Below are 26257 nucleotides of genomic sequence, written 5' to 3'. Positions count from 1 at the left end.
CCAGGAGAAGGATCGTTATCTTAGGAAGAACCGCCCCCTTAAACTGTTCCCCGTGGCGGCGTTTCTCCCCCAAACTCTTGCCGTCAGGATCGGTCCTATCCGGCACTGCTCTACTACAACTTAAGATTGCTGGGGACTGACCAGAAAGTGCCGGGGGGCAGGTCCCTGGGTCATTACCGCCTTCGGGGGCTCTCTCCTCTGCCCTGCCGTGACGCACCGCAGTGTTGTCCGGACCTCAGGCAGGGTGACACTTGGATCCTAAAAGCATCCTTTAAAAAATAAGCACCAACAGGCAACACAAATTCACACGTAGTTGCCGAAGCTTCAACGAATGGCTCCGTGCGGAGTCCCGTGACTCACAGCGGGGAAGGAGGAGGGCAGAGGCGAGGGGCCGGGGGCGGGGAGGGGTCAGGAGTACAGGAGGCAGCTGGTGGCAGGCCCTCAGCGGCTGCTGGCAGGTGGCTTCTCTCCCCTCAGGGGAACGCCAAGTTCATGGATGGGGCTACCGGGTCACAGGGCAGGGACCAAACTCAAAAGTCTGAGCCTGGGCATCCGGACGTACAGGGGCATCTCACACAACACTTCTTTCCCCAAAGCAGAACGACGGAGAGGGGCCCGGCCAGCATGCGCGTGCGCAGGCGGCCCCCGCGGGCCCTCTCTCCCCTCACCGAGCCTCGGGCGCCTTCTCAGAGCACCGGCCGGACGCCCCGGGGCGGCCACGGAGCTCGGACACTGCCACTCGGACTCCACGCTCGCCGAAGCTGAGAGAGAGGAGGAACTCTCGTCGCTAGTTCTCAAAGAAATTTAGATAAAAATGAAGAGAGCCAGATTCTCTTTACTTCCATGAGATATTTTTATTTCTTTCTCTGCTCATGTGCTTAACTGAGGAACTAACTGTGAAGGACTCCAGCCCTCCGGGGTGCGCACTCGCTTCCCGGTGTTGGTGGGAACAGCAGGAGTGCCGCCGGGGCACCTGCCTGGCAGGCCCTACGCTTCTGTTTTCTCCCGGGGGCGGGGAAGAGTATTTGGTTAAGGCTGTGCAAGTCCTTGCATTTGAGGTTTTCTATATTTGGTAATTAAACTCTGGGGCTTCTCTGAGGGGGGCCCTGGCCAAGAATACCTCGTGGCAATGCAGGGAGGAACAGGGTTAGCCCAGGAGGAAAGCACGTCTAGGAACCTTTTTAGGGACCTTCAGAAGCCATGACACCGCTTGCGTGCTTTCAAAGGAAGGACTCAGGAGGTGACGAGACCACATTTCTACATTCATCTGCAGAAGATACCAAAATACAGTAAAACTGAGGAGTGTGGTTCGAATTCTACCACTAGCGAAAGATCTGGAAGTAAATTTGCCTGTTCACGCTGCTGCTGAAGAGGCGTCCTGGGCTGGGTCTGGTGCTTGGGCCTGAGTCGAGAGCGGTCAGACCGGGTTTCGAAATGTTTTCCTGCAGCCCCTGGGGACCGTGGCTGCGACCAGAGAGGGAACTCTGACTCTTTGCACTGTCTACCAAGGTCTAGAATGTCAGCTTGAGGCCTTCCTACCCTTTAAATTACTTAGCTGGAAAACAGACGAGAAACAACACATTTCTTTAAATTAAATGATCTCTCTCTTATATAGGAATCCATCTTTTGCTGAATACAAGATGCTTTTTACTATATACATTCAGTATTTAACCTCTACATTTGTGTACTTATTTAAAATCTGTATTGTAGTAAAATATGCACTGTTTTAGTGAATAAGGATTTACTGGCAACGATCAGGTCGACATTGGCTGTGGGTGCTGGAGGAGGGCGGGGGGCCGGCGGGGGGACCCATGTGCTGCCCGGGGCGCTGAGACTCTGCCGTGGAAAACCAGTCTGCCTGACGTTCTTCCTGCGCATGTCTGCGAGGTCTGTCTACTCGAGCTACCTTCAGGGAGGGGGACACGATGATGGGAAGCAACTCTAAGTGTATGAAATGGAATCGATATTCATCGAAGCTGCTCAGTGGAAGTCTGCCTTGATGGTGGTGGTTATTAAGTCGAGGGGGCGCAGGGGATGTGGGGGGCATGGGGCTGTAGGTGCAATCGTCTGCGTCCCTGAGCCCCCACCCTGCTCCTGCCGCCGGCCCTGGGCCTTCCAGGCAGGGGCGGGGGACGGATGTGGAGACAGGGCAGTGGAGGGGGCTGAGAGGGAGAAGCTGCTCTGGCGTCCACTCCGAGCACCGAAGCCGCTCACGGGTCCCAGCTCCCGCGGTCGGTGCTCTCCAAGGAGAGGCTCTTGGTCTTCCGGGGCGACACTGGGCTGGGCGGGCTGCTTAGGTTGGAGCTGTTGGAAGCTGTGGAGTGCCTTGGGGAATCTGAGTCCTGTGGGGCCCCGAGAAGACATTAATGAGAAGAAGAGGTGCAGGAGGCTCCCCATAGGCGACCCGCGGCCACCTGAGCAAGTAAGCTGGTGTGACTGGTCTACTGTCAGTAATGAAGCCCCTTTGCTGAGGCCAGTAAAGGGCACAGAATACGGCACATGTTCAGTCCTTTCTGCAGGCCTTTAGAAATGTGGGTCCCTGTCACACAAAAGCTGTTAGAACATCTGTGCAAAACTGCAGAGTGTAGCCCAGGAGACCAGCCATATCAGCCCCCCCAACCTTGCTCCCGGCTGAGCAGGCCCCTGAGTCCCGACCCCTGGCTGCAGCTGAGGCCACTCTCGAGGTGGTGGCATCACTTTGGTAAGTGCACGAGTCCTTTTAACACAGGACTTCAGACGTGACGTCACTGCCGCCCACACCCCACTCACCTCTCCGTCAAAGTCCCTGGCTGGGGCGTCACTTCCCTGGTCCATGCCTCCGGAAGACAAGGAGCCCTCTGACGGGGAAGGCATGGGCTGCCACTTTGCATTGTAGCTTCCTCCAGAGAATTCTCTCTTTAATGCACTGCCGTTCTGTGCAGAGGACCCTACAGGACAGCATTCCGGTGAGGCTTCGCATGCGGATGGACAAGGGGACAGCCCTGTAGAAAGTGTGTGGACTGGGGAGATCCTGGGGTAGCCGCTGAGGGGTAGCATTCTCGAGGCCACTGGCCTCTGCACCCATCACTTTACTGCTCGATAATTTGCATGAAAAGCAAAGGGACACGAGAGAAGCATTTTCACGAGAGAAGCCTGGGATACAAAAGTGAGGTGAGTTTCTTTAAAATCACATTCTAGTTTGGTCTCAGAGCTGAAGCACCTGAAGGAGGGACCAGCAACATTCAGAGGGAGAAGGATGACAAAAAACCCTTGGAAATACTGGGGAATTGTTCGTACCTATTTAAAACTCTCAGTATTCCTTTTTATTCTTTAGTTTTTGCTTGAAACACATTTTAATCTTGCCGAGCTTCCATATTCAGACCACGGGTCTAAAGAGACTGCCGAGGTTTTTTCATATAAGATACAGACTGTGACTGTTTCCATTTGTTGCTGCTTGAACAAATCCCAATTTAGTGTTTTTACACTAAGAATTCAGTAATAGTGCCAAAAGATGACTGTGTTGAGCACCTCAAGTACCTCATGACCATGAAAATACGAGTCCTCATCTGTGCCGGAACAGGAACCTGCCTGGAGAGGCCCCGTGCTCGGAGACTCCTGGCTGACTTCCCTCTGGGGCCCTCGGCTGCAGGCGGCCAGCGTGTTACCGTAATGACTCCCGTGCCGGCCCCCAGCGCTGTGTGCACACCGTGCACCGTGTCGTGGAGCTTACCCAACTGTGGCAGAACTTCAGCGGTCCCAGTTCAAGCCTCTTGTGAGGATTCTGGAATGCACCTCAGGCTGGGAACCAGGGGTTCCTCTTCCTGCCTCCCCGGGAACCTGCCCCCCCAGCGCCCTGTCTGCCTTTTGCAGGCTTCTCTCACTAGACACACACTGCTCCTCACGGTTGCCATGAAGATGCGCCTTACTTTTCTGAGGGGGCTCTTCTGGGTCCTTGGATCACAGCCTTACTGACGGCGTAGCTCATCCTAATTCCATGCTTGCTTCAGTGCCACACAAGCTGTGTTTTATTTTTGTGTAAATTTTGTTACTCTGAATAAAAAATCCACACCGCCAGAGGCTTCTGTTGCTCTGCTTATTAACTGCGTGACCTCGAGCATGTTCTTTTACCGTTCTGAGTCTCGGTCTCCATCTGTAGACACAAGAATAACTTCTCCCTTACAGGAATTTTCTGGGAACAACAGCCCTGGGTACATGGAGAACACAGTGTGACCCGTAGGCACACAGTGGGGCCTGCGCAGGGCTGCACCCCGTTTACCTCCATTCTAGCGCCATTTATAGAATGGAAGAAATTAATGCCACCTCAGTGATTCACACTTTTAAGAATGAACTTTGGGAATGTTCCTTTCAAAGAAAAGTTATACTCGACCACTCCAGTCTTAACACATTAAAGCAGGGCTATTTTGTTTGACCAGCAAAAGGGACCTGGGGACAGTCTGAGGACTGTGGTCCCAGCTGAGGCCACACACTCGGGCATGGCCTCTTCTAAAGAGCACTGGCTTGAGTGGTGAGGTGTCTGACTCTCCCTGACCTCAGGAGAGGCAAGGCTCCCCAGTGAGCCAGCCGCTGACAGGACTGGGTCTTCCTCTTTGGGGGGAGCAGGACGGAGCCATGTGGGAATATCTGTGTGGCTCTGACTTCACGTCATGAAGCCATGTCGAGTTCGGCTCTGGAAGATCTGTGCTTCTGGTTGTGGAGACGGACACCAGGGCCCCTATTACTTCTTGTGCCTCTCTTGGCTGGCTGTCCTTCTGGAACCTTCTCACATGAGCTGGACTCTTCTGAAAGCCAGCAGGAGGCACTTGACACAGCAGATGCCCCTTGGGATTCCTGGAAGGGCCTTCCTCTTACCAAGGACCTCAAGGAGGCCACACCTGCCGGTTCCTGCAGACCTGGTGGGTCAGCAGGGACAAAGGCCCCTCACCATGGCCCTCCTGGGGAGGTGGCCACCTCAGCCCTGTGCATACCTGCATTACAGGTCCCATCTTTACCTGCCGTTCCATAAAACCAAAGTCCTGAAAACTGAAAGTGTTTTTTTCAGCTTGATATAAACTCATGCGGTAGGAAACCTAATCTGAGCTAATCAGAGGCTGACTACAGAGCTTATTTTAATATCACATTTATTTAGGGGTGCCTGGGTGGCTCAGTCATTGAGCGTCTGCCTTAGGCTCAGGTCATGATCCCAGGGTCCTGGGATTGAGCCCCACATCGGGCTCCCTGCTCGGCGGGAAGCCTGCTTCTCCCTCTCCCACTCCCCCTGCTTGTGTTCCCTCTCTCACTGTGTCTCTCTCTGTCAAATAAATAAATAAAATCTTTAAAAAAAAAAAGATTACATTTATTTATATATAGTGTGACCAGTCATGAATTTGGCTGTATAAACATTGATCTGTTTGTGGGTGCTTTCCGGATCTTGCTGGAATGTAACACATTATATGGTAGATTCCTTTCTTATATATATTTAAAATCTGAATTCTGAAAACAAACGAAAACAACAACTGGCCCCAAGGTTTTGGAGAAGGGATTATAGACTTAACTGTTAATGCTGTAATACTCTCTCTGCATCTCAAGTCTTGAGAACTTATAGCAAGTTATAGTGTAAATCCATTATCTTATGTAGCCACCATTAATAAGAAGAAAATAAAATGGTTATCACTTTTCCAACTGGCTGGATTTTTCACTGTGGTCAGGGCCATACCCGGGGCGGCGATGCTCTCAGGAGGCAACGACACAGGGGTCGAAGGTTGACACTGAAAGCCCCATGCACGCGGGCCTCCTCCCAATTCTGTGCTCACACCTGCTCCGTTGCTCCCACCCCGGCCCTTGGGTCTGAGTGCTCCAGAGCACACTGCATGAGGGGCGGGGAGTCCCCCGGAAATGAGGTTATACAAAATCTGCTGCTTCCATCTGTCTGTCTCTCTGGCCACCTGCTCTGGGGGAAGCAGCCACCACGGCACGAAGATGCTCAGGGAACATAGGGACACGCCCACACTGGTGAGGAACACAGGCCTCCAACCACAGCCGCGTGAGAGGCTGCCGGCTCACACTCCAGCCACAGCTAAGGGGAGCCTGAGATGAGCCGGCCAGCTCAGCCGCTCCCAGATCCCTCACCCTCAGAAACAGAGATAATCAATGATCATTGTTCCTTTTTTCTTTTTTTTTAGAGAGGGAGAAAAAGAATCCCAAGCAGGCTCCACACTGAGCGCAGAGCCTGACGCAGGGCTTGATTCCACAACCCTGAGATCATGATCTGAGCCGAAATCAAGAGTCAGATGCTCAACTGACTGAGACACCCAGGTGCTCCTGATCATTCGTTTTTTTTTTTTTTTTAAAGATTTTATTTATTTATTTGATAGAGAGAGGGACAGAGGGAGAGAGAGTGAGCACAAGCAGAGTGGCAGGCAGAGGCAGAGGGAGAAGCATGCTCCCCGTGGAGCAGGGAGCCCGATGCGGGACTCGATCCAGGACCCTGAGATCATGACCTGAGCCAAAGGCAGATGCTTCACTGACTGAGCCACCTAGGTGCCCCCGGATCATTGTTTCGATCCAAGTTTCAGAGTACCGTGTTCTTCACAAGAGGTAACTACTATAGCATCACCCATCTCTGTAGCGCCAGGGCCTAGAAGCGACAGCCGGCGCAGAGCAGGGCTGACTCCAACGTCTGCTTGTTGTCGCGGGAACAACAAGCCCCATCTGCAGCAAGGACATCCATTCCGATAGCTAGCACTCAAGAACGGGAGACAACAGATGCATTTTCTAACTGAGTGACTTCATGTGAAACTGAAGCGCGATCTGTGTCCCCTGGAGATCAGCTGTGGGCGTGAAGAGAGGTCCTGTTAAGATTATGATGGATGCATCTGCACTTCCGAGGGCACCCTCTACTCACAACCTCCAAGCTCTAGGCTGATGCCATGCTGCTTTTGAGAAAGTGACAGAAAAGCAGGCCTTGGCTACAGGTGATCTTCCCCCAGTCAGAAGCCACGATGACTGTCTGACATAGCTCACTGCTTGTGGATCCAGGAACTACCAAAGATCTCTGAATTCAATAAGACTTAACTGCTAATTGCTGCAATCAGTCCAATGCTGCTTCTGTCCACTCCTCTCATTCTGAGGCAGGCAGCTGTTAGCATCCCTGCACTTTTACTCAGGCAAACAGTGCACTCCCCCCTCCCCGCCCCACCCAGTCACTCCCAGCTGCAGCAGCGCAGAAGCCCAGCATGGGGCAGAGTTTTCTCTCCCCAGGGCCCCTGAGCGCAGGGTTCTGTGCAGAGTATAAGACAAGAGATGCTGAGGTTCAGGGTGAAAGGAAAGAGGCTGGCAATAAAGACGGTGGGTGAGCCACCCGAAAGCAGGTGCTTGGTCACAGAAGATTGTACCCTCTGGGCCCCAGCAGAAGACTCGATGTCTACTGGATGTTCACCGGATGAATGACGAACATCATCCCGCTTCTGTGGCACAGGTTACGATCCTGAACTTTTCTCATGCTCTGCCGGCCCTTCGAGAACCCTGGTTCCCCCTGCTCCAGCAGGAGAACGAGGGTCACCTGGAACTCTTCCCTCTCCCTCCCCACCCACAACTAACTACCCGCCAGGCCTTACTGTTTTCACCCCAAAGCGTCTCCCCTCTTCCCTCCTCTGCCGCCATCCCCCGGGCCCATCACCCCTGCCAGCCACTCTGACAGCCCCACCAGGATGCACGCTCCACTCTTGTCCTGTGTCCAGTCCCCATCTGGCAGTTGGAAGGATAGTTTTAAAAATGTAAATTGGAGAAAGGTCCTTCCCTACTTCACATTCTTGAGGCTTCCTGTTGCATTTCTAATAAAATAAAATGTCTCAGCTTGCTCTGCACGTCCCTGCTTGGTCTGACCCCTGCCTACCTCTTGTGCTTTATTTCTTGGGTCACTCCCTGACCACTACCAGGTAGCCACACAAGCCTTCTCTCAATTCTTCAAACAGGACTCAAACACGGCTTCCCCATTAGGGGCACATGACCTTCCTAATTCCTCTCAGTGTGACTTTGTCCCCAACGGCCACCCCTTGTTACTGTGACGGTGCCCTATTTCCTTTGGTGCCTCCATCATCAACTTGTGGTATGAAATGTCTGTCTCCCAGGTGGACAATGAACTTGAAAGGACCCCGTGATTGTTTTCTTCACAAGTGCATGTGTGCTTACTGGACACTGCCCAGAAGCATGCATGCGTGGGAGAGGTTGGGGGGGGTGGTCCTGGGCTCCCAGGGACAGCACTTACTCGCTGACAGGCCGCTGCTGGCGCTCATGGAGCGGCCGGGCTCAGGGCGGGATTTGGTGATGGATGGAATACTGACTGAGCCACTGAACACCGCCCGACTTTCCTGGGGCCGAGGGTTCTGAAAACAAAACACAAAGAGAAACTCTTCAGCCAGAGAGAAAGTGATTTTCTGCAGAGATGTCTACTTCTCACTTCAGTTTCAACAAATAAATTATCTTGACCAGAGTGATACAGAGCAAGGAACAGACTGCATAAACCCCTCCTGCCCCAAATTTTGAAACCCTAATAGAAGTAAACCTCAACCCAATCAAGGGTAAGTGCTCCTCCTTGTACTTAATTAAATAGTTATCAACAAATAAGAATTCTTTGTTGTGAAAACAGTAAGTAAAAGTTAATGGTTAGAAGTAACAGCGAAGTGCAGAATTACATGGACATTTGCAGATAACGGAAACAAAGCTTCCATTTCCTATGAGACGTCCACTAGGATGACTCCACTAGTTGAATATAAGCCCACTTGGAGGCAAGTCAGTGAAGAGTGTATTTTTCTCCAGTAAATGTTGCACTGTGTGACACTGGATGCGTGTTCACACCCCCGCTACCTAGGCTGGTGGAGCAGGTGCTGTGGGTCCCAGAAGGCATGTCTGGAACTGCCACAGCTTTGCGGGGGCAGGGGGTGGTGGTGATCTCACTCGGCAACACTGGCTTGAGAAGTTTTCCATCACGTTATGGAATGGTTTTGGGGTTTCAGGTAGAAAAATGGGCCACTGAGTACTTTGAAAGTCACACAGGGCTCGAGAGGAGGCTTGGAGGACGAGCTGTCTGAACTTGGCTGAGAACAGAAAGCACTTGGCTGCCTCAATGGACCCAAATGTTTGAGACCAGAAGGAGGGGCTACTGATGCCTGAGAGAACTAACAACGGTCCTAGGTGGGCAGTTAGGAAAACACGCGTTAATATCGCATGAAGAACTCCAAATTCTCCATTCTGAAGAGCCACGCCAGCCGAGAGTCAGCCGGCTGGCCGCAGATCCAACCGCTGCTATTTTGGTTCACATACCAACTCTGCAAAGTCCATTTAATTCTTAGTGTGTTATTTGTTCAAAGCAAATGCTTTCCCTTTTTTCCTCTAAGAAAACAAAACAATTAAAACAGAAACAGTGCCAGCATTTTAACAGTCACGCATAGAGAAGCAACCTCTGAGACACCAGTGACATGCACACAGTGCAGCAGAGGAAAGATCAAAAGAGATGGGAAGGTCAGTTTCAACCTTTAAATTTTTACTGTTTCTGCTGTAAACCTTATGATACCTTGGAGATGTCCTTCCCTACAGAAGAAACCTACCCTAGAATAAATGGCATAAATGAAACCTGTAAAAATATACCAGTTGTTTAGTAACAACGAATGCTGAAGAAATAAAAGACTGACTCACACAAGACACGTTTTGTGAGGAAAAACCCCACAAAGACAGTTTACCATTCATTCAGCTGGAGTTCAGCTTCCATCTAAAGTGACAGGAAACCAGCTTTGCTGGTCTTTTCCATGCACAAATACACTTTGGATTAGGGGAAAACTTTCACTGACGACAGTGTTTCTAACTAGCAGAGGACTGACTTACAGAACATCTCTGTCGTCTTTCATGGGAAAAATTCTTGACCAATTAATTTCTACAACATTCCTTTGGAATCCACTCCCTGCAATCTGTTACCAAGCAAACTAAAGCTTATTTTTATTATCGTTAATCTTATTTTGTCAAATAAGACATTTAAATGACATTATATAAGACATTTAAATGACATTATATAGTTTAATGTCAATGCCATTTCAAACATTATAATTTAGGATACCTTTATAATACAAACAAAAATACAAAAATAAACTTCTTACCCTATAGTTAGTTTTCTGGACAAATAAATAATTGGTGCTACTACTTCGCTAAGTCAGAGGGTGCTGTGGGACATGGCTCTGCAGGACAGAATCCAACTATCTTATTTGCAAAATGAACTTGAGAAAAGGTTCCTGAGGAGTTAGCTAAGTGTGCATTTCTTGATGGAAGTATGGATAATCTGCTAATGGCCACCAGCTCTCTGGCCACCACAAGGCCCCTGGTTACAGCCTTGTCAGGTTGAACCGAAGGGGCCGCCAGCAGAGGCCACAGTCCTTCCGAAAGCAGCCTCTTTGTGTTAGTTCTCTCTGATTTAGGTGTTATATCTTGGATCCTGGCTGGAATTAAAGGCCTATCAGTACCTCAAAGACTAGTGAGATTATCTTCTTTTTCTCACTTTTCCTGTGACTCATTAATACTATTATAATTTTTACCTGGGAGGTTTTTTGTGGCTTTTCAAAAAGGGGTTTATTGTACAAAGTAGGCCTGTGGCTAGGCCCTACCACAGACTTGAACGTCACTAAATGAAAAAAATTTTCTCTGAATTGAACCGGTTCTAGGCTAATGAGCTATAAAAAAAATGGAGAAATTCTGGGATTCCTTTTTGTTTGTTTAAATAGAATAAAGACCCACGCAGGGGCTATTTTTAATGATGGTCTCTGGAAAGGGAAAATCATGATGGGAAAATCTATGAAACATAAAAATACCTCCAACAGTGTTCAAAAACTAAAAGTGAAATCCTCCCCCGTCTTCACGTTTTTCCTCAAAAGAAGAAACGAACTTGAACTTGAACAGGAGGAGGAGGAAGAACAGAGGTTTAGCAAAAGAGAAGCAGGCCGAAGGCACACACTCACAAAATGCGCCCCCCCAACCCCAAGCAGAGTTACTTATCAAGCCAGCTACAGGAGGTCCGCACATGGTTAGTGGAAGTTAACCCCTGACTCAGCTGTTCATACCCTCAGAGTCATAAAGCTTGGTGTACCAGGGACAGAGCGCAGAGACGGGGAATACTCGGGGTTTATGGAATCAGGAGAGAGAAATTTTTCAGCAGAATTAACAGTCATGTGATAGATGTGCTCAAAGTTGATCGGAGAGGAGATCAGGCCGGAGTGATGATGAGGGGATGGATAAGGGAAGCCTGGCTAACGAAACGACAGAAAGAACAGAAGTCGTGAGGTCATGAGAAAGGATCCACTGGTCATATGTGACATTTCACAGCATGCATGCAGCAGAAATGACATATCTCACATCAGAACTGAGTCCTTTAGGAAATACTTTCAGGCCTTAGAGAGTTAAATTTTGTAATCCTCCTGCCAGTAACCTAAACAGCTGATGTGCAAAAGATCATTTGCTTTAAAAATTATTCTTTTTTATTACTTGCATCAAGTGAGCAGAAACTGGACTTTTGGAGCTGCAAGGAGACTTTCAGAGTTTGGTTCAGGATTTTCTTATGTGATAGAATCAGAATATGGCAGAATCATACAAACAACAATAAGGACAGAAAGAGCAAGAACGTGAAAGAGCTGCAATCCCACAGCCAGCCTCTTGCTAGAAGTGCTATGAAACTTCCTGTAGAAACCGGAAACCATTTCCTGGGATGTACAGACTCTGACGTGTGTTTGGTTTTACTGATCTTATTTCCCTCTGACAAGAGCAATGAGGGAGTGAGGAAGACCTTAATTACTGGCGTGACTTTCAGCAGCCCAAACCTGTCTCTACTTAGACACCCAAAGGACAGGTTTGTTTTCAACAAGGGAAAAAAATCTTCCCTTCCATGTCTGGGTGTATTAAAACATAAAGTAACATAATACTAAAGATACAGAAAAGCTTTTCAAACGGAGAACTCTGGTTTTTCAGGTACAATGACTTCTGAGTAATCTGGGAGCCATCACTCAGCACCGAGCCACCGTCTCTGAGGGGCATTTTCGAGGTTCAGGCCCAGAGAGCGGCCACAGGGTTCAGGAGCTGGAGGGAAGGACTTGCGGGGAGAAGGCACGCAGAACATACGCCCTCCTGAGCTGGGATGGCCGGCTTTGCTTAACAAAACCTGGCAACTTATGGAGACTGAAACAAAAGCGCTTCTATAAGATATTGTTTAAAGTTTGGAGATGTGAGTGAACCCAGTGCTTTCCAAGGTTATTTCCAAAAAGAAAAAACTAATTGATGTCCATGTAACTTTGACTTGAAGAAGCAATATTACTTCGTGGAGCTCAAAGGGGCCACCGACCTAGAAACATGGTCTTCACGAACAATTCTAGGGATGGGTAAAAGGCTAAAAGAAATGTCATGGGCCAAAAATAAATCTTCTGGAGGTAAACTATTATTATTCTTGTATTCAACTGGAGAAAAATCTGCCCTTTGTTGCCAGCACCCACTATGAAAAAAAGCAAACGACAACCAGGATTCGAGAAGCTAAGGCAGTTATGTACTTCCAAGTCCCACATGCCACTTCCACTGACTGCTAATACCCTCCCGGCATAGTGACACATGCGTGAAGGGCTCCCATCGAACCCAGGACTCCCTCATCCTGATGATCTCTTGCACATTCGTGAGGCAAACAATCCTCTATCAGTATCATTTTGGTACACGGAAGAACTTCTAAAGATATCCAATAAACTCTCTAAGCTCCTAAGTATTTCCCAGGAAAGCAGTACTGATATGAGTAAGTTAAAACATAAAAATGTCTGGGGTACATGCTGCTCTTTGCACGGATGATAACATGGAGCTTTGGGGTTTGAAAGCCCTTCTGACACATGTTAACGATAGATGAATTTAACTCATCTTAATTTTTAGAAATCGTTCATTAAACACAGATAATTCCATTTCAGCGGAAAGGACATATTAAAACCTGGGAACATATTAAAATATCACAAGCTTTTCAATAAACATATATACACACAGGTACACACATGTATATTACTAATTTTTTTCAGACGTGCATATACTAATGTGTTGTTTACCAGTGCCTACCCCAAAACAAGCACGGGTCTGGGTGGACAGTATATAAAAAATACTGGTTAGGTGGTGCAGTGGGTGCTGATAAACAGCCCCAGCTTGAACATCCCTTGCTAGTAAAGGGAAGAAGGCCAGGTGAAACTAAAATTAAGGTGAAGAAACAGGTTTCAAAAATGTACACCAACTTCTTGTCCTGGAAATACAAAAGTGCTTACAAGGTAAGAAAGGACTGGCAGAAACATTAAAAACTGGACTGCATTCTAGGGCAGAGGGGCACGTGTGTCAATGACGGAAAGAGCCAATGAGGCAGTCATGGGTTAGCAACATCAGTGACAAGAAATGCTAAAAATCAAGAGGTCTAATGGGGACAAGTGGTTGCACAGAAGGCCAGGTACCATGCAGTCAGGTGGGGAAAGAATCTTTAGGAAATGCTGTCTGAGCTTGTTTAGCTCAGTAATTAAGACCAGACCTTATTTTGAATAAAAAAGTAAATAAAAGATTTCTTTTACTTTAAGTGGTGGGAGGGTAAAGGAAGAAAAAGTGGAGTGAGGAGGGATGCCCTGATACAAAAGTCCTCACGATGTTTGAAGTCTGACATTTCTTTTCACTGTGCTCATTCATCAGGGTGTGTGATGACCAAGTCTTATGTGTATGAAGGTCTGAAAGAATTCTGGAACATTAGCAAATTGGTTTGTCACCTGATGGCAGAAGACTACCAAGCAGAGGAATATTTTATGAAACCCTGAAACTATTTCACCTGAAGGAAAATACCGTAATTTCTGGGAGAGAGTAGAATATATAGAAAAATTTTCTATAATTCTTTTGCTGTGGGAATATGTAAGATAAAAACTATGTATATTCTTTTTTTTAAGATTTTATTTATTTATTCATAAGAGACAGAGAGAAAGAGAGGCAGAGGGAGAAGCAGGCTCCCTGATGAGCAGGAAGCCCAATGCAGGACTCAATCCCAGGACTCTGGGATCATGACATGAGCCGAAGGCAGATGCTTAAAAATCTGAGCCACCCAGGCACCCTGCATATTCTTTTTTTGTGCACCAAAATGAAGCACAAGTGAAAGAAATTTTAATTTAAAAAGTATAATACATATTAAAAACTTGTTAACTACTAAAATAATTTTATATTTGTTGATGTATTGCTTTGCAACATATGCATGTTTGAAATCTGCATCCCTCCATCTCTCCAAAATCTTAAAACTTTCACTAAAATGGTACATTAGCCCTTGAGCTATCAAGTATAAGCTATAACATGTATTCACATTTCCAATGCTTATCAAAATGTAAAAATCCTCTCTAAAATGACAGAGGGTTTAGACTGTATGGTTATGTCATGTTTACTTGAGAATAAAGGAAAACCAGCCTGAGAACTTTAAACACATGCTCAGGATGAGCAAACAGTGGAGAGAAATCTGAAATTTCATTCATTCCCAGGCAAAAGGTGAAAAACCAGTGTAAGTTTTAATATGATAGGTAAGTGTAACAGTTTATTATTTAATATGTTTAGTCTTAGATTTTTTACTTAGTTTAATTACTATTTTGAACACTTTATTTATAATTTATCCAGCACAGCTAATAAAAATCCCCATTCCAAGAGGATAAATGGCTACTGTTAAATGATTTGAACTCCCTAAAGGAGGGGACAGCACTATAACTAGGTCATCATAATGCCCCGGTGATAACAGTAAAAGCATTGTATTGGTTCATAAACAGGGTCAACTGGTTAATCGGGGTATTTCCAGTGAGGAACTCAGACTCAATGACTGATTTTTTTTGTTCTTCCCGTGAAACAAATGCAGGACTACCTTCAAAAGCTTAATTTTATTATTTTAAAAAACCTGACTGCACATAAAACTATATGTTACCTGGCATTTTTTTCTGTCAGCGATAGACCCTTGTCTCTTCTACGACAGCAGGATAGTGCTGGTGGTGGTAGTGGGGTGAGAGGATAGGCTCCCTCAGAAAGAGCTCTGGGTCCAGATTCACAAACCTACCGCTACCACCTGTGACCAAAGAGGTCCTGTGAAAGTTTCAACAATTTGCTGAGGTATTGTGATACTGGAATGTTAAAGGTAAACAGAGCCTGGAAAATTAGCTAATTCCACCAATATTCTTCATCTCAACATAATGGGTCCAAGAATTCAATCTTCATGTGAAAAACAAGTTTTCCTATGTTGTCAATTTTTGTGTGCAAGACGGACAGGGCAACATGTTTGCAACTGGGGAGAGGAAGAAGGTTTGCTTGCCCAACCAGGTAAGAGGTGTGGCCATTAATGACCAACCTAACGTGGTTCTCTGGGGGTAAAAAGGGCCAAATATCTGTACTGAATTGCTAAAACATAGTGAAATGTTGGTGATTTCATGAGCAAGTTCTGAGTCTCGGTACAGATCCCCTTCAAATCTGGCAGTGTATTCCACCACCAACAGTAAGTCTGGATACGGGACAAGTTTATGGGGTGTGCAACTAAGTAAGAACTGGATCTGTCTGGTTTCTCATAGATGCCCAAATGTTGTGTTTTTCTCATCAGGGATATATCATCACTCATCTTACACATATTATGATGTATGGACACAAACATCTCGTCATCATACTAACATCTCTTCTTAAGACTACATATGGATTTAGGCACACATGTATGCTTTCTCCCTCTCTGCCCCACTCGTAACCCCGTTCCCATTCTCCCTTCATTTCTCTTACCATTGGCAGGTCTTTTAGGATCTGTATCCCATCTCCTGGGCCCATGTGTGCTATGTGGTTGAAATTAGTTGGGTTAGAAATTAATTTATTTCTCATTTCTGGATCTCGCAGCATCTCTCTGTAAGATAAAACACCTGCTTAGACACTTTTTCTGTGATTGACCTAGATAATTTTAGAAAAAAATGAGCATCCTTTATTCACAAAAATAAAACTGTGAAATCATGTTTAATAAGGATAGAATTAACTATAAAATATACTCCATTAAAACTTTACTTAGAAACTTCTGTTTTAAATAAAAGATCTTGAGCATTTTGTGGGAAAATAGGCTTCTCTTAGCACTTACATATCAAAGCTGTATTTTACAGATAGTTCTGACCAATTTATGTGTCTTTTAAAATAACTGATAACACTTTAGTGATGTTTTTATATGTGCCCGGAAATACTATAAACCTTTGGGCTCTTTGCTCATGAGAGGTAACCCGAAGTTCTAAAGCCTGAACAGATGTACCACATGCAGGCATGTGCTGTTTATATTATTATACAAAGGCCCATAGTCTAAAAATTGTAAGCATTTCATATACACAGAGCAATGAATTACAATATGATACTTTAATCCAGTGCATACTCACACTTTGGAGAGTATGAATTAAAACTACACTGAACAGTACATTCATGATTGCAGTTTTGACACCATAGACGGGTGACAGATTTTCAGAGCTCATATCTGCCTTCCGAGTCAAATACCAGTATCACGACCATGAAGCCTCAGCTTCATACCCACCTCCTCTGCTGCATCCTCTCCTCTTCTGGGACCCTAAAGGAGAAGCGCCGTTTGTTGTTGATGTTTCTAACCATCTGCTTCCGACTATTGTCCGATGTTTCAGGAACCACCAGTTCATCCCCTTCTGTTAGAAAAAATACCAAGAACGGTGATATTCTTTAAAGCACAAAAATGCTTTTTATCTGTTAATCTCTAAGACAGTACCAACATTCACCAGTTGTACAAACTACGCAATTCTCATTTTTAAACGTTGTGCGTTGATACTCACAGCAAATAATAATTTAAACCAGGACATACGTAAACAGGTATATGTGAAAGTTAAACATAGCTTACAAAGTACAGTTTCACTTTAATTTGATTATAAACATAAACTGGCACAATTTTAGTGGAAGACAAGAAAAATGCAGTTGCCTGGGGGTTCCTGTCACTTTGCTCCCTCCCCCTGCAATCTCTCTGCACTGTCTTCCCTCACCTTCCAGGCACTGGGTCCAATGCTCCTCCTGTTAGGCTGTGCAGCACTCAGGTATAAACGGGAAATTATTCGTGTAAATGATAACTAAAAGTATTTTGACATAATAAAACATGTCCTTTGCAAGATCCAGTCTGCCAGATGTGCACTAAGGACAAAACCTTGTGTTCCCACCAGCTTCCTTTACTAAAGGTAAGACTCTGTTGCTATTTCTACTCTTCCGAACTTGGAGAGGAGATGATACTTAATCATGCATCCGGTTTCAATTTTAATACCTAGAAGTAAACAAAACTGTCCGCCAAGGGCTCCCCAGACCTGTTGAAATTTGTGAACATACTCTAGGAATAAAATAGGCAGCTGTATTCACACATGATGGATGCCATTCTCTAAATAAGGAACAGGAGAAAAGCCAATCTGCAGAATTTTTAACAGCCACAAAGCTGAAGTGAGAAAAAGGAGATGAGCGGAAGCCTGCAAGGCAAGCCAGGGCAGATGATTAGTGGAAAAGCAACACTCTCCTTGGATGGGAATAATGTAGCTTCGTGTGAAACAGTTTTGGAATTTGAGAATCATGAGGGCAGGGCAGGTCTGGGTGAGTGATGGTGGAGTGGGAGATGTGGGACAATCAGAAGGCTGCAGCAACACTTTGAGCCCCTGAGAGATGAAGGACAGAGCAAGACAGAGAAAAAGAAAGGGCCTCTGGGGAATGGGGCCCCTTCCTTTTCCCGAGGACAAGACACCTATGCTGAAATTCTGTCGGGTATTCCCTCGCCAAGCTCCACCTCCACCGCCAGCTCAGAGCAGAAAGATGCGAGTTCGGGGAATGCAAGTGGACAGAGGCTTCATCCTACGGACACGACCTAGGACACGGACATATTGCATGATCATCACGGCCACACACAGTGAGAAGAGGGTGGAGCCAATCCTATACCAATATTTGGACTTCCTCTAAGAGACAGATACAAAATTAACCACAGGCCCTTAGAGGTGAGAGGTGTAAAGCTCAAGTGTCATTAGCTTCATGGTGGATCCATCACTGACTGGGAATCATTTCTAAATTCTGACTCTCCCTTTGGAAGTCCTCTCCTACAGCCACCAGTCCGTCAACCCAGAGACCTCCAGAACGCCAAGAGCACATGCCAGACATCAAATGTGAAGGCAAGCAGCGACTGTGGACACGGCCCTCGTCCTCTCTGGATTCCCGTCCCGGGGCTCTCACTCCCCGCTCCCAATTCTGGTGCTCCTGGGACCCTCCTATCCATTCTCCTTCCCCCGAGCTGATATGAACACTTCTGAAGTTCAAAGCCCTATGTGTTGTCGGAAGATGTATTCTCAAAGTCCCCAGTCAGAACTCTGGATGAGTTTTCACAATTTTAGCACCACAAACCTGGGTTAGATTTTGCGGTATCAGTAATACAGAAGACACAGAAGACGTGTCCTACAGCGATACTTTCTCCACTTAAGTCAGTACTCCACAAAAAAATAACACGGTAGGTCAGCAACAAATATATTGTGTATACAGCTGCGCAAGATTAAACAGAATGACTTTTTAGGCAGACATTTATCTTAACAGACTGAGGATAGGATGACAGTAGCCAAGATCACAGACTTTGGAGTAAGATAAACCTGAGTTTAAATCTGGTCTCTGCCACTTATTTATTATCCTCAGGCAGTCAGCTTAGAGAGAACATTTCCATTGAAGCTATCCTATTAATGTATATTTTCTTACCTGCCATCTTATTTTTGAAATATATTAATCTAATTGTCTCCAGCCCTAAAAGGTTTAGTGATCCTTCACTGTTTAAGGGTCGAACCTAAAATAAAAAAAAAAAATAAATAAAATTAGTATTTCAATAAAACCTTCAAATGAAATCATAAAACTTCTGGCCTATTTAGAAAGCACACACTACTGAGACCTTCCATCTATCCTTCCTCTTCAAAATATAGCTCCCTCAGAAAATCAACAAAAGTTAACATTAATTCTGATGGGAATTATAAAATTATCTAATTTGAACAAAAAAGTTACAATGACAACATTTTGAAGGAAGACTATTCGGGAGGAAAAAAGCAGAAATACATTTAAATCTTAAATTTGACTTTTTAAAGCCATTAGTGACTAAATCATTATACTAAGAAGATATCAATGCAGCTGCTTTATGAATGTGATTAGAACTATATGTCCACATATGACAGAGATGAAACTGTGTACCACTCAGGGGGGCTGTCAGTAAACGGTGACAAAGCAACTCCTCATATACATGGAACAGATGGAGTCCCTACCTCACACCACAGATCACACACCAACTCTACAGGGATTAAAGACATAAATACAACAGGCACAACTTTAAAACTTTTGGAATAAAGGTCCTATTATCTTTATGACCTTGAGTTAGGAAAGTTTCCTAACAGAAAAAAGATAAGAATGATACACATATAACGACATTAAAATTGGTAACAATAACCCCTGAAAGTAGTAATACACTCATGTTAACTCATGTTAACTAACTTAAATTTAAATTTAAATAAATTTAAATGAAATCTAAAATAAAATTTATAACAAGTTTTCAGCAAAATAAATTAATTTATGGTTATTAAAATAAATGCTAAGCAAATTAACAAAGCAAAGCAAATGCTGAGCAAAATACACAATCAAAATGGATAGGTCACAAATGGAGAAGATTTACCCCACCCCTTACTAACTCAATATTTACAATATATAAAGAATTTCAATAAATTAATAAAAAAAGAAGCCAGTCAAATAGAAAAGTGAGCAAAAAGCATGACTAGGTTTTCACAGAAGAAGAAATAAGAATGAACACATAAACAAAAGTAAGATGAAAGACATACAAAGATTAGGGACATGCAAATTCATGCTTCGATGAGATAGAATTTTACAACCATTGATAATGGTTATAAAACTATGAATTCTGAAAATGGCAAGGTCAGAGAAGATGTGGGTCTGCAGGAACTCCTCTGCACTGCTGGGGGGAGTATGAACCGGTACAATGACTCTGGAAAGTAATGACACTATCCTATAAAGGTGAACCCTTGCTTTCCCTGTGCCCCATCAATTCCACTCCTAGACGTGAGATATAAAGAAACTCCTGCACATGCACCCAAAGACACAGGCATCAGTGTTCAGAGTAGCAAAACCTGGAAAATAATTCAAAGTCTGCCAATCAGAGAATGGAGAAATGAACTGTGATTTATTCACTCAAGAGAGTATTTTATAGTAGTGAAAAGCAATGAGCTACACATAGCATGTGTAACAACAAGGGTGAATCTTGGGACTACGCATGAAGAAAGCAAGGCAGATGACACACATGTAACATTTTCATAAAGCTCAAAAGCAAGCAAAACTCAACAGTACAAAATGAAACAACTGTTTAAGAATATTTAAATATGCAGCCCTTCCCAAATCTGTATTTTAAGAAAAGCAAAGCAACGATACCTACAACATTCCCTCTCTGGGGAGGGGCAGGGGTATGGGATAAGGGAAAAGGACACAGGTAGAGGCAGTGATATTGGTCATGTTCTGGCCCTAAAGTTAGGAGGTGGGTTCATGAGTCAGCGGTTAATTATTATACTTCATAAAGGTCACATTCTTTCATATACATTATAAAATTCACATGATAAAAATAAAACAGAAAACTAAACATAATCAACCCAAATATACAAACCAGAGGGCCATATTTTAGGTTCTATACATAACGTGGGAGTATTTACAAGAGTTTTCATTGCTGATGTCCTTTAAGATTGGGGCAGACTTCGAAACAGGACGTTGGCTACTTTCTGGTACCTATTCCTCTACACCCTGCCCCCTAAACAATGATATAAGCTACATATATCTGTATGAAACTATTAGTCTTCTCTTATGCAAAACAGTCATTGTATACCTATAAAATTTCCTTCTGTTATCATAGGGAGATATTAAAGGGAAAATCATGTTTTATTAGGAATTTATAAAACCTTTTTGTTTTAATCATGAGACGCTTAAACAGTTTTGGTTCTAAGTTTAACCACCTTTCTAACGTGTGAGAGCTGTCTCAGGATTAGAGCCTGCATCCCGTAGTGTGAAAAGCAGTTACAAAAAAGAAATGACAGCATTCTCCTCCCTCAGAGCTCCTGAAGAGAAGATGACACTGGCATTTTAGGCCGGGTATAGATTCTAGTTGCTCGTTATGACAATCCTCCTATTGATACAGTGAAACTAAATGTGATAAAAAGAGTATGGTGTTGAATTACCTACAAAATTAACCAGCTTGACTTTTGTTGTCCTCTTAGCTAAACCCCAAATTACCGACTACCAGAAAATGCCCGAATAGTGAAAAATAGCCAACTATTAGTGTTTGATTACACTCATTAGTGTGCTTAGCCCATATTTTCACATGAAATTACCTTTTTGAGTGGGAGAGTCTGAATCCATTCCATAGAGTTCACGTCGAAGATATCAACCGCGTTTTCACTATACACCGAGAGATACGGTGCATTGTAACCTGCAAGAAGAGAAGGAGGGAACAGTGGCTAATTACTTCTAACTTGTAAACCCCAAACATTTTGCAAGATCTATGCTAAATAACTGTAGAGCAGAATCCCACCCAAAACCTACTGTGTTCATGTAGTAGCCACTTCAAAACATTTTTGAGGCAGACAAAACATTAAGTCATAAATGAGCAGAGGACATGCCGTGGGTCAGACAGCCACTTTAATACATAAGGATTCTGTGAACACAGATGGCGGAATATTCCCTTCTCCAATACAAGTTCTATAAAGGGATGTCATTACATTTTTTTTAAAAGTATTTGATTCCTAAACCAGTTAAGATACGGACAGCACAACAACTTACAAAGCAATCTTTAGGTGAGACCTGCCATCACATCTATGAACATAGGATCACGCACCTGACACAGGCACGTGAGTGGGGTAAATGCTCAAAGCCGCTTAGTGGAAGAATGAACAGCGAAAGACGGTGACACGAGCAAGGAGAGATGAGATGATTGACCTAAGCTGACATCATGTATTACATCCCTGGCCGAGCTATTCATAAGAGCTAGATATTCTGATTCCATATCAGAAGTAATACTTGGAATTATTACCTGACCAGGTTACCAAACAGTCCTTATTCTACACAGGATACCACAGATAAGAGTACGTGTTTTAGAAGAAACGAAACTTTAAGAATAGTTAGGTTTGGGTGGGTAGGATTACAAGTATTTTTCTTTCTTTTTTTTAATCTAGATTTTCTAACTTTTCTGTAATAAGCATGTATGGCCTTCCCAACTCTTCTCCCACTAAACCTTTACACTCAGCTGTATCCCGCCCATCACTCCTCCCACCCGGTTCCAGTGGAAGAGATTTCACGCCTCTGGCCCCAAATCCTTCTCCCTGTGTTCTGAATTCCATCCTCTCTGGCCTCCGTGAGTATCTTACTCTATTTCCTGTATTTACCACACAGTCAACCTTTCCCTAGTTCCCCAGTTCAGCATTCAAGCATGTTCAAGTATCTTCCACTAAAAACAAAGCACATGGGGTCAGACACTCCTCCCACGGGCCTCTCCACAACTTGGTACTTATGCTACAGAGCACTTAGAATCCAATGCAACTTCTCGCTTGTCATGAATCTTCCCTACTTCCCACTCTGCACCAGCAGGGGAAAATTGCCTATTGAGCTGGGCTCTCTATCTTGTCCTAGTGAGATGGCATGTAATGAGTATCCAATAATTTATTAATGTCTTAATATTTCTTGAAAGAGTGCAACAGGCAATCTCAAATATCTATCTAGATAAAAATATAAAACAGAGAAACACTTCTTACAGATGCTGCATTATACCTTTACCTAACTGATTAAATAATTCACTTAGTAACTACTTCTCCAGAGTAAGTCTCATGAGCTGTTAATGCTCACAAGCACTGTTTGGGGGGACCATGAAGATAACTGTTTAGAGTTACTTCAAAATACAACATGGGTTAAAAATCCACAAGTAAAATATTCCATAGAAAGATTAGCTTCAACTAGGTACAAGGTAATGTCAAGCCTGCTGGCCGAGGCCTAACTATGGTAGTTACTTCACATAATTAAACAACATAACTGATGCTTAGGCAAAACCTTAAGGGTGACTTTAAAGAACCACCTGTTATTAATAGTCAATATATTTAGGAGATGAGGTAGAAGGAAAAGGAAAGAAACAAAAAGGTAAAACAGCCAAAATAAGAGACTCTTACAACAAAAGGAAGGATTTGCCGGCCACATCAGTTCCTGCTGTCTCGATCTCCGGCCCTGGCAGTCGGTGTATATCCCGATGCTGTTAAAACACAGCAGATACTCTTTACTGGAGATCTCAACTGCGCAGATGGCATCCATCGGCTGATGTGCAATAAATGATAGTGTGTGGTCATTTGAATGGAGCATGCTGTACGGACTTCCTTCCCCATTCAAGGGGTATCTGAGGAATCCAGACTGGAATCCCACGCAGAGTTGTTCACTGAAGATCGCCATCCATTGCACATTATATGGCACTTGAATTTCCTTAAATTTTCTGTGACGGGTCTTGCTCTGAAATAGTTCATAACAGAGGACCTGCCTTTTCATAGCCACACACAGGCATGTGAGAGCTCCGTGGCACACTTTGCCAGAAGTTATGGACTGACACCCTTTAGTTTCTGCCAGTTTATAAAAATCAGTCTCTCGTCCGTCCAAAGCTGACATGGGAAAAAGTCGCACGTGACGATTTCGTCCTGAGATCACAGCAACAAGCTGATCATTTGGAATGAGTTCAATCTGATGTATCTTCTTATTGTCACCAACTCTAATAATTTCTATGCAAAGAAATGATAATAAATCAAATGCAGAATGTTTTATTTATTAATTGTATCCCAATTATACTCAAAATGGTATGTCAACTTATAATAAAGACACAGATACACACAGAAGAATAAGAAATCCAAATCATGTGGAGAAAGAGGAAGATAATTATACCCATCATAAGGCAACTGCACACATCTACCGTGAGGTGTTAAATTCAGCACCACAATTTCCGGCAACCAAGGCAAAGGATCCCTGTGTGATAAAGCATGCCACATCTGTAGGGAAATCCTTTTTACTGGCACTAAATTCTTAGGAACTTTGCCATGGTGCTCCTATTTTAAGGTATGTTTCACTGAAGGTATTTCTTTTCTTTTTTCTTTTTTTCCCCCTAGGGAGAGAGAGTGCATACATGCATGTGCAAGCAAGGGGGAGGGGGAGAGGGAGAGAGAATCTCAAGCAGGCTCCAGGCTCAGGGACTCCTCTTCAAGCACTAACAGAGCAATGAACAAATCAAGCTGTATCTTTCACATCCATCTTTAGGCATGCAACCTGAGTTTGTGGGCAGAGCTGTTAAATGAATGACAAAAGAAACACAACACATTCTTGCAAGTTTAAGACCTCAGGAGGATTAAAGAATATTAAAAGGTATCTTGATTTATAAACACATCAAATTAGGTGTGGAAAATTTCAATTACAGAATACATAAGAGCAAATCGTGCTCTTCTTAGAATTTAGAATCTAGAGTTTAGATTTGTCTAACAATATCTGGTTGAAAGTTACTCTGCAATAATTTCTTTCTTTTTTTTTTTTAAAGATTTTATTTTTTTATTTGACAGAGAGAGACACAGCAAGAGAGGAAACACAAGCAGGGGGAGTGGGAGAGGGAGAAGCAGGCTTCCTGCGGAGCAGGGAGCCTGATGTGGGGCTTGATCCCAGGACCCTGGGATCATGACCTGAGCCGAAGGCAGACGCTTAACGACTGAGCCACCCAGGCACCCCACTCTGCAATAATTAACTTTTCTCTTACCATCTTTGGTGACGTGAACAACAAACAACCCTTCTTCATTGCCCAGCGCTATCCTTTCGTGATCTACGGAAGACATAAATATGAAACACTGTTAATAGGTAAAACTATGTAAAACTAATAGAACAAAACAGATAATAAAGAAATTTGGTGCAAAAAACTGAAATAAGTAACTTAAAATAGCAATAACAATTTGTACTATTAAATCTCCTTTCAGATTACAGTGGTAAATGTTACCTCATGTCTTTTTAAATGGAACAGTCATTAGAAAGTATATCCATTCTTACAAAAAGAAGTAAGTGTTTATTCAATAAAGGGTGAAAAAAATTAAAAACCTAGTTTGTTAAGCACCCTGGGTCTAGTTCTATTTCTTGTTTTGGGAGGGAAAAATTGTGGAAGGCACCTGAACCCTACTCACTAACTTTTCATTATCGACTAGAAAGTAACAAAAGAGTTGGATGTGTACCTAACAGGACAAAAATGTAAACCTCCAGACACAGACACCACCATTTCTTGAGGGCATTTGATATGCAAGGGTGACCCGTGTCACATGTCCCACTTTCCTGAAACCTCCCCATCACTTCTGCAAGGTAACTGGAACCTGCATCTTACCTAGGAAACTTATGCTTTAAGAAGTTAAACAACTTGTTCTAAGTCACACAGCAGAAAATAGATCGTTAATAGGTTAATCTTCAGCACCGTTGCTTTTTCAGAAGAAAACACACTTGGAAAGTGTACTTATTATCATTTACTGGAAAACATAGCTCTCAATGGCCTCGCTCACTCAGTAGGCACTTCCTGTGCATCCAGGGCACAACACACACCATGCTGGACCCTGGGGGTTCCCAGCTGCAAGCCAGCCCTGCTCACATGGTAGGTTAGTCAACAACTGTGGTAACATGGTCAACGGGGCAAGTCCGTACCTATGATTGCAGCTGCCTGGGTTGTTTTAATGAGGGGCAGAGTGCTGTCATAAGCCTCCTTGGGAACATAGACTGAGCGGTCTCTGAATTTGCTTTTCTTCAAAATCTTGTGCAGCTCACTGAGCATGCCCACCCACTTGTTCCTCTCGCTCTCGCTCTCCGCGAGCATCAGGACCGAACACCTGCTGTCAGACGCCGAGAGCTGGGAAGCAGTGACCTAGGACAGTTGAATCAGCCTATGTTAGAAAACAGATACCCTCCACACTGGTTTCATGCTGATGCTAGTTGACCAGACTCTGGCCAACAAAATGAGCACTCATCAGATGACACCTTTACCAGAGGTCAACTCTCCTAATCAGGAGAATAACTAGTCTTCGCATTACAATTCATGACAAAGCAGAGGTAGCATATACCGCTATCTATCTATCTAGATACCATTTTATTTATTTATTTATTTTTAAAAGAT

General features: G+C 44.2%; 1 protein-coding gene across 8 annotated transcripts in view; it reads right to left on the bottom strand.

Annotated features, from left to right (window-relative positions):
- Positions 1–834: 834 nt before the first annotated feature.
- Positions 835–26257, bottom strand: part of CDC42BPA (CDC42 binding protein kinase alpha) — a 350869-nt gene continuing 325446 nt past the window's right edge. For 6 of the 8 annotated variants that reach the window (XM_027612773.2, XM_027612774.2, XM_027612778.2 and 3 more), the window contains 10 exons: positions 25792–26008; positions 24872–24934; positions 23262–23855; positions 21438–21535; positions 18769–18853; positions 16571–16694; positions 15790–15907; positions 8243–8360; positions 2770–2927; positions 1990–2342 (listed from right to left, as the gene is read on the bottom strand). In XM_027612773.2, the coding sequence (XP_027468574.1) occupies positions 2211–2342; positions 2770–2927; positions 8243–8360; positions 15790–15907; positions 16571–16694; positions 18769–18853; positions 21438–21535; positions 23262–23855; positions 24872–24934; positions 25792–26008 (1707 nt within the window). In that variant the 3' untranslated portion in view covers positions 1990–2210. Of the gene's footprint in view, positions 2343–2769; positions 2928–6431; positions 6807–8242; positions 8361–15789; positions 15908–16570; positions 16695–18768; positions 18854–21437; positions 21536–23261; positions 23856–24871; positions 24935–25791; positions 26009–26257 lie in introns of those variants that run through there. The other 2 variants (XM_027612772.2, XM_027612777.2) reach the window with 2 other exon arrangements.

This window comes from Zalophus californianus, chromosome 10, assembly GCF_009762305.2.
Source record: "Zalophus californianus isolate mZalCal1 chromosome 10, mZalCal1.pri.v2, whole genome shotgun sequence".
In the NCBI taxonomy this organism is placed as follows: Eukaryota; Metazoa; Chordata; class Mammalia; order Carnivora; family Otariidae; genus Zalophus; species Zalophus californianus.
This window is presented reverse-complemented; position numbering and strand designations above follow the sequence as displayed.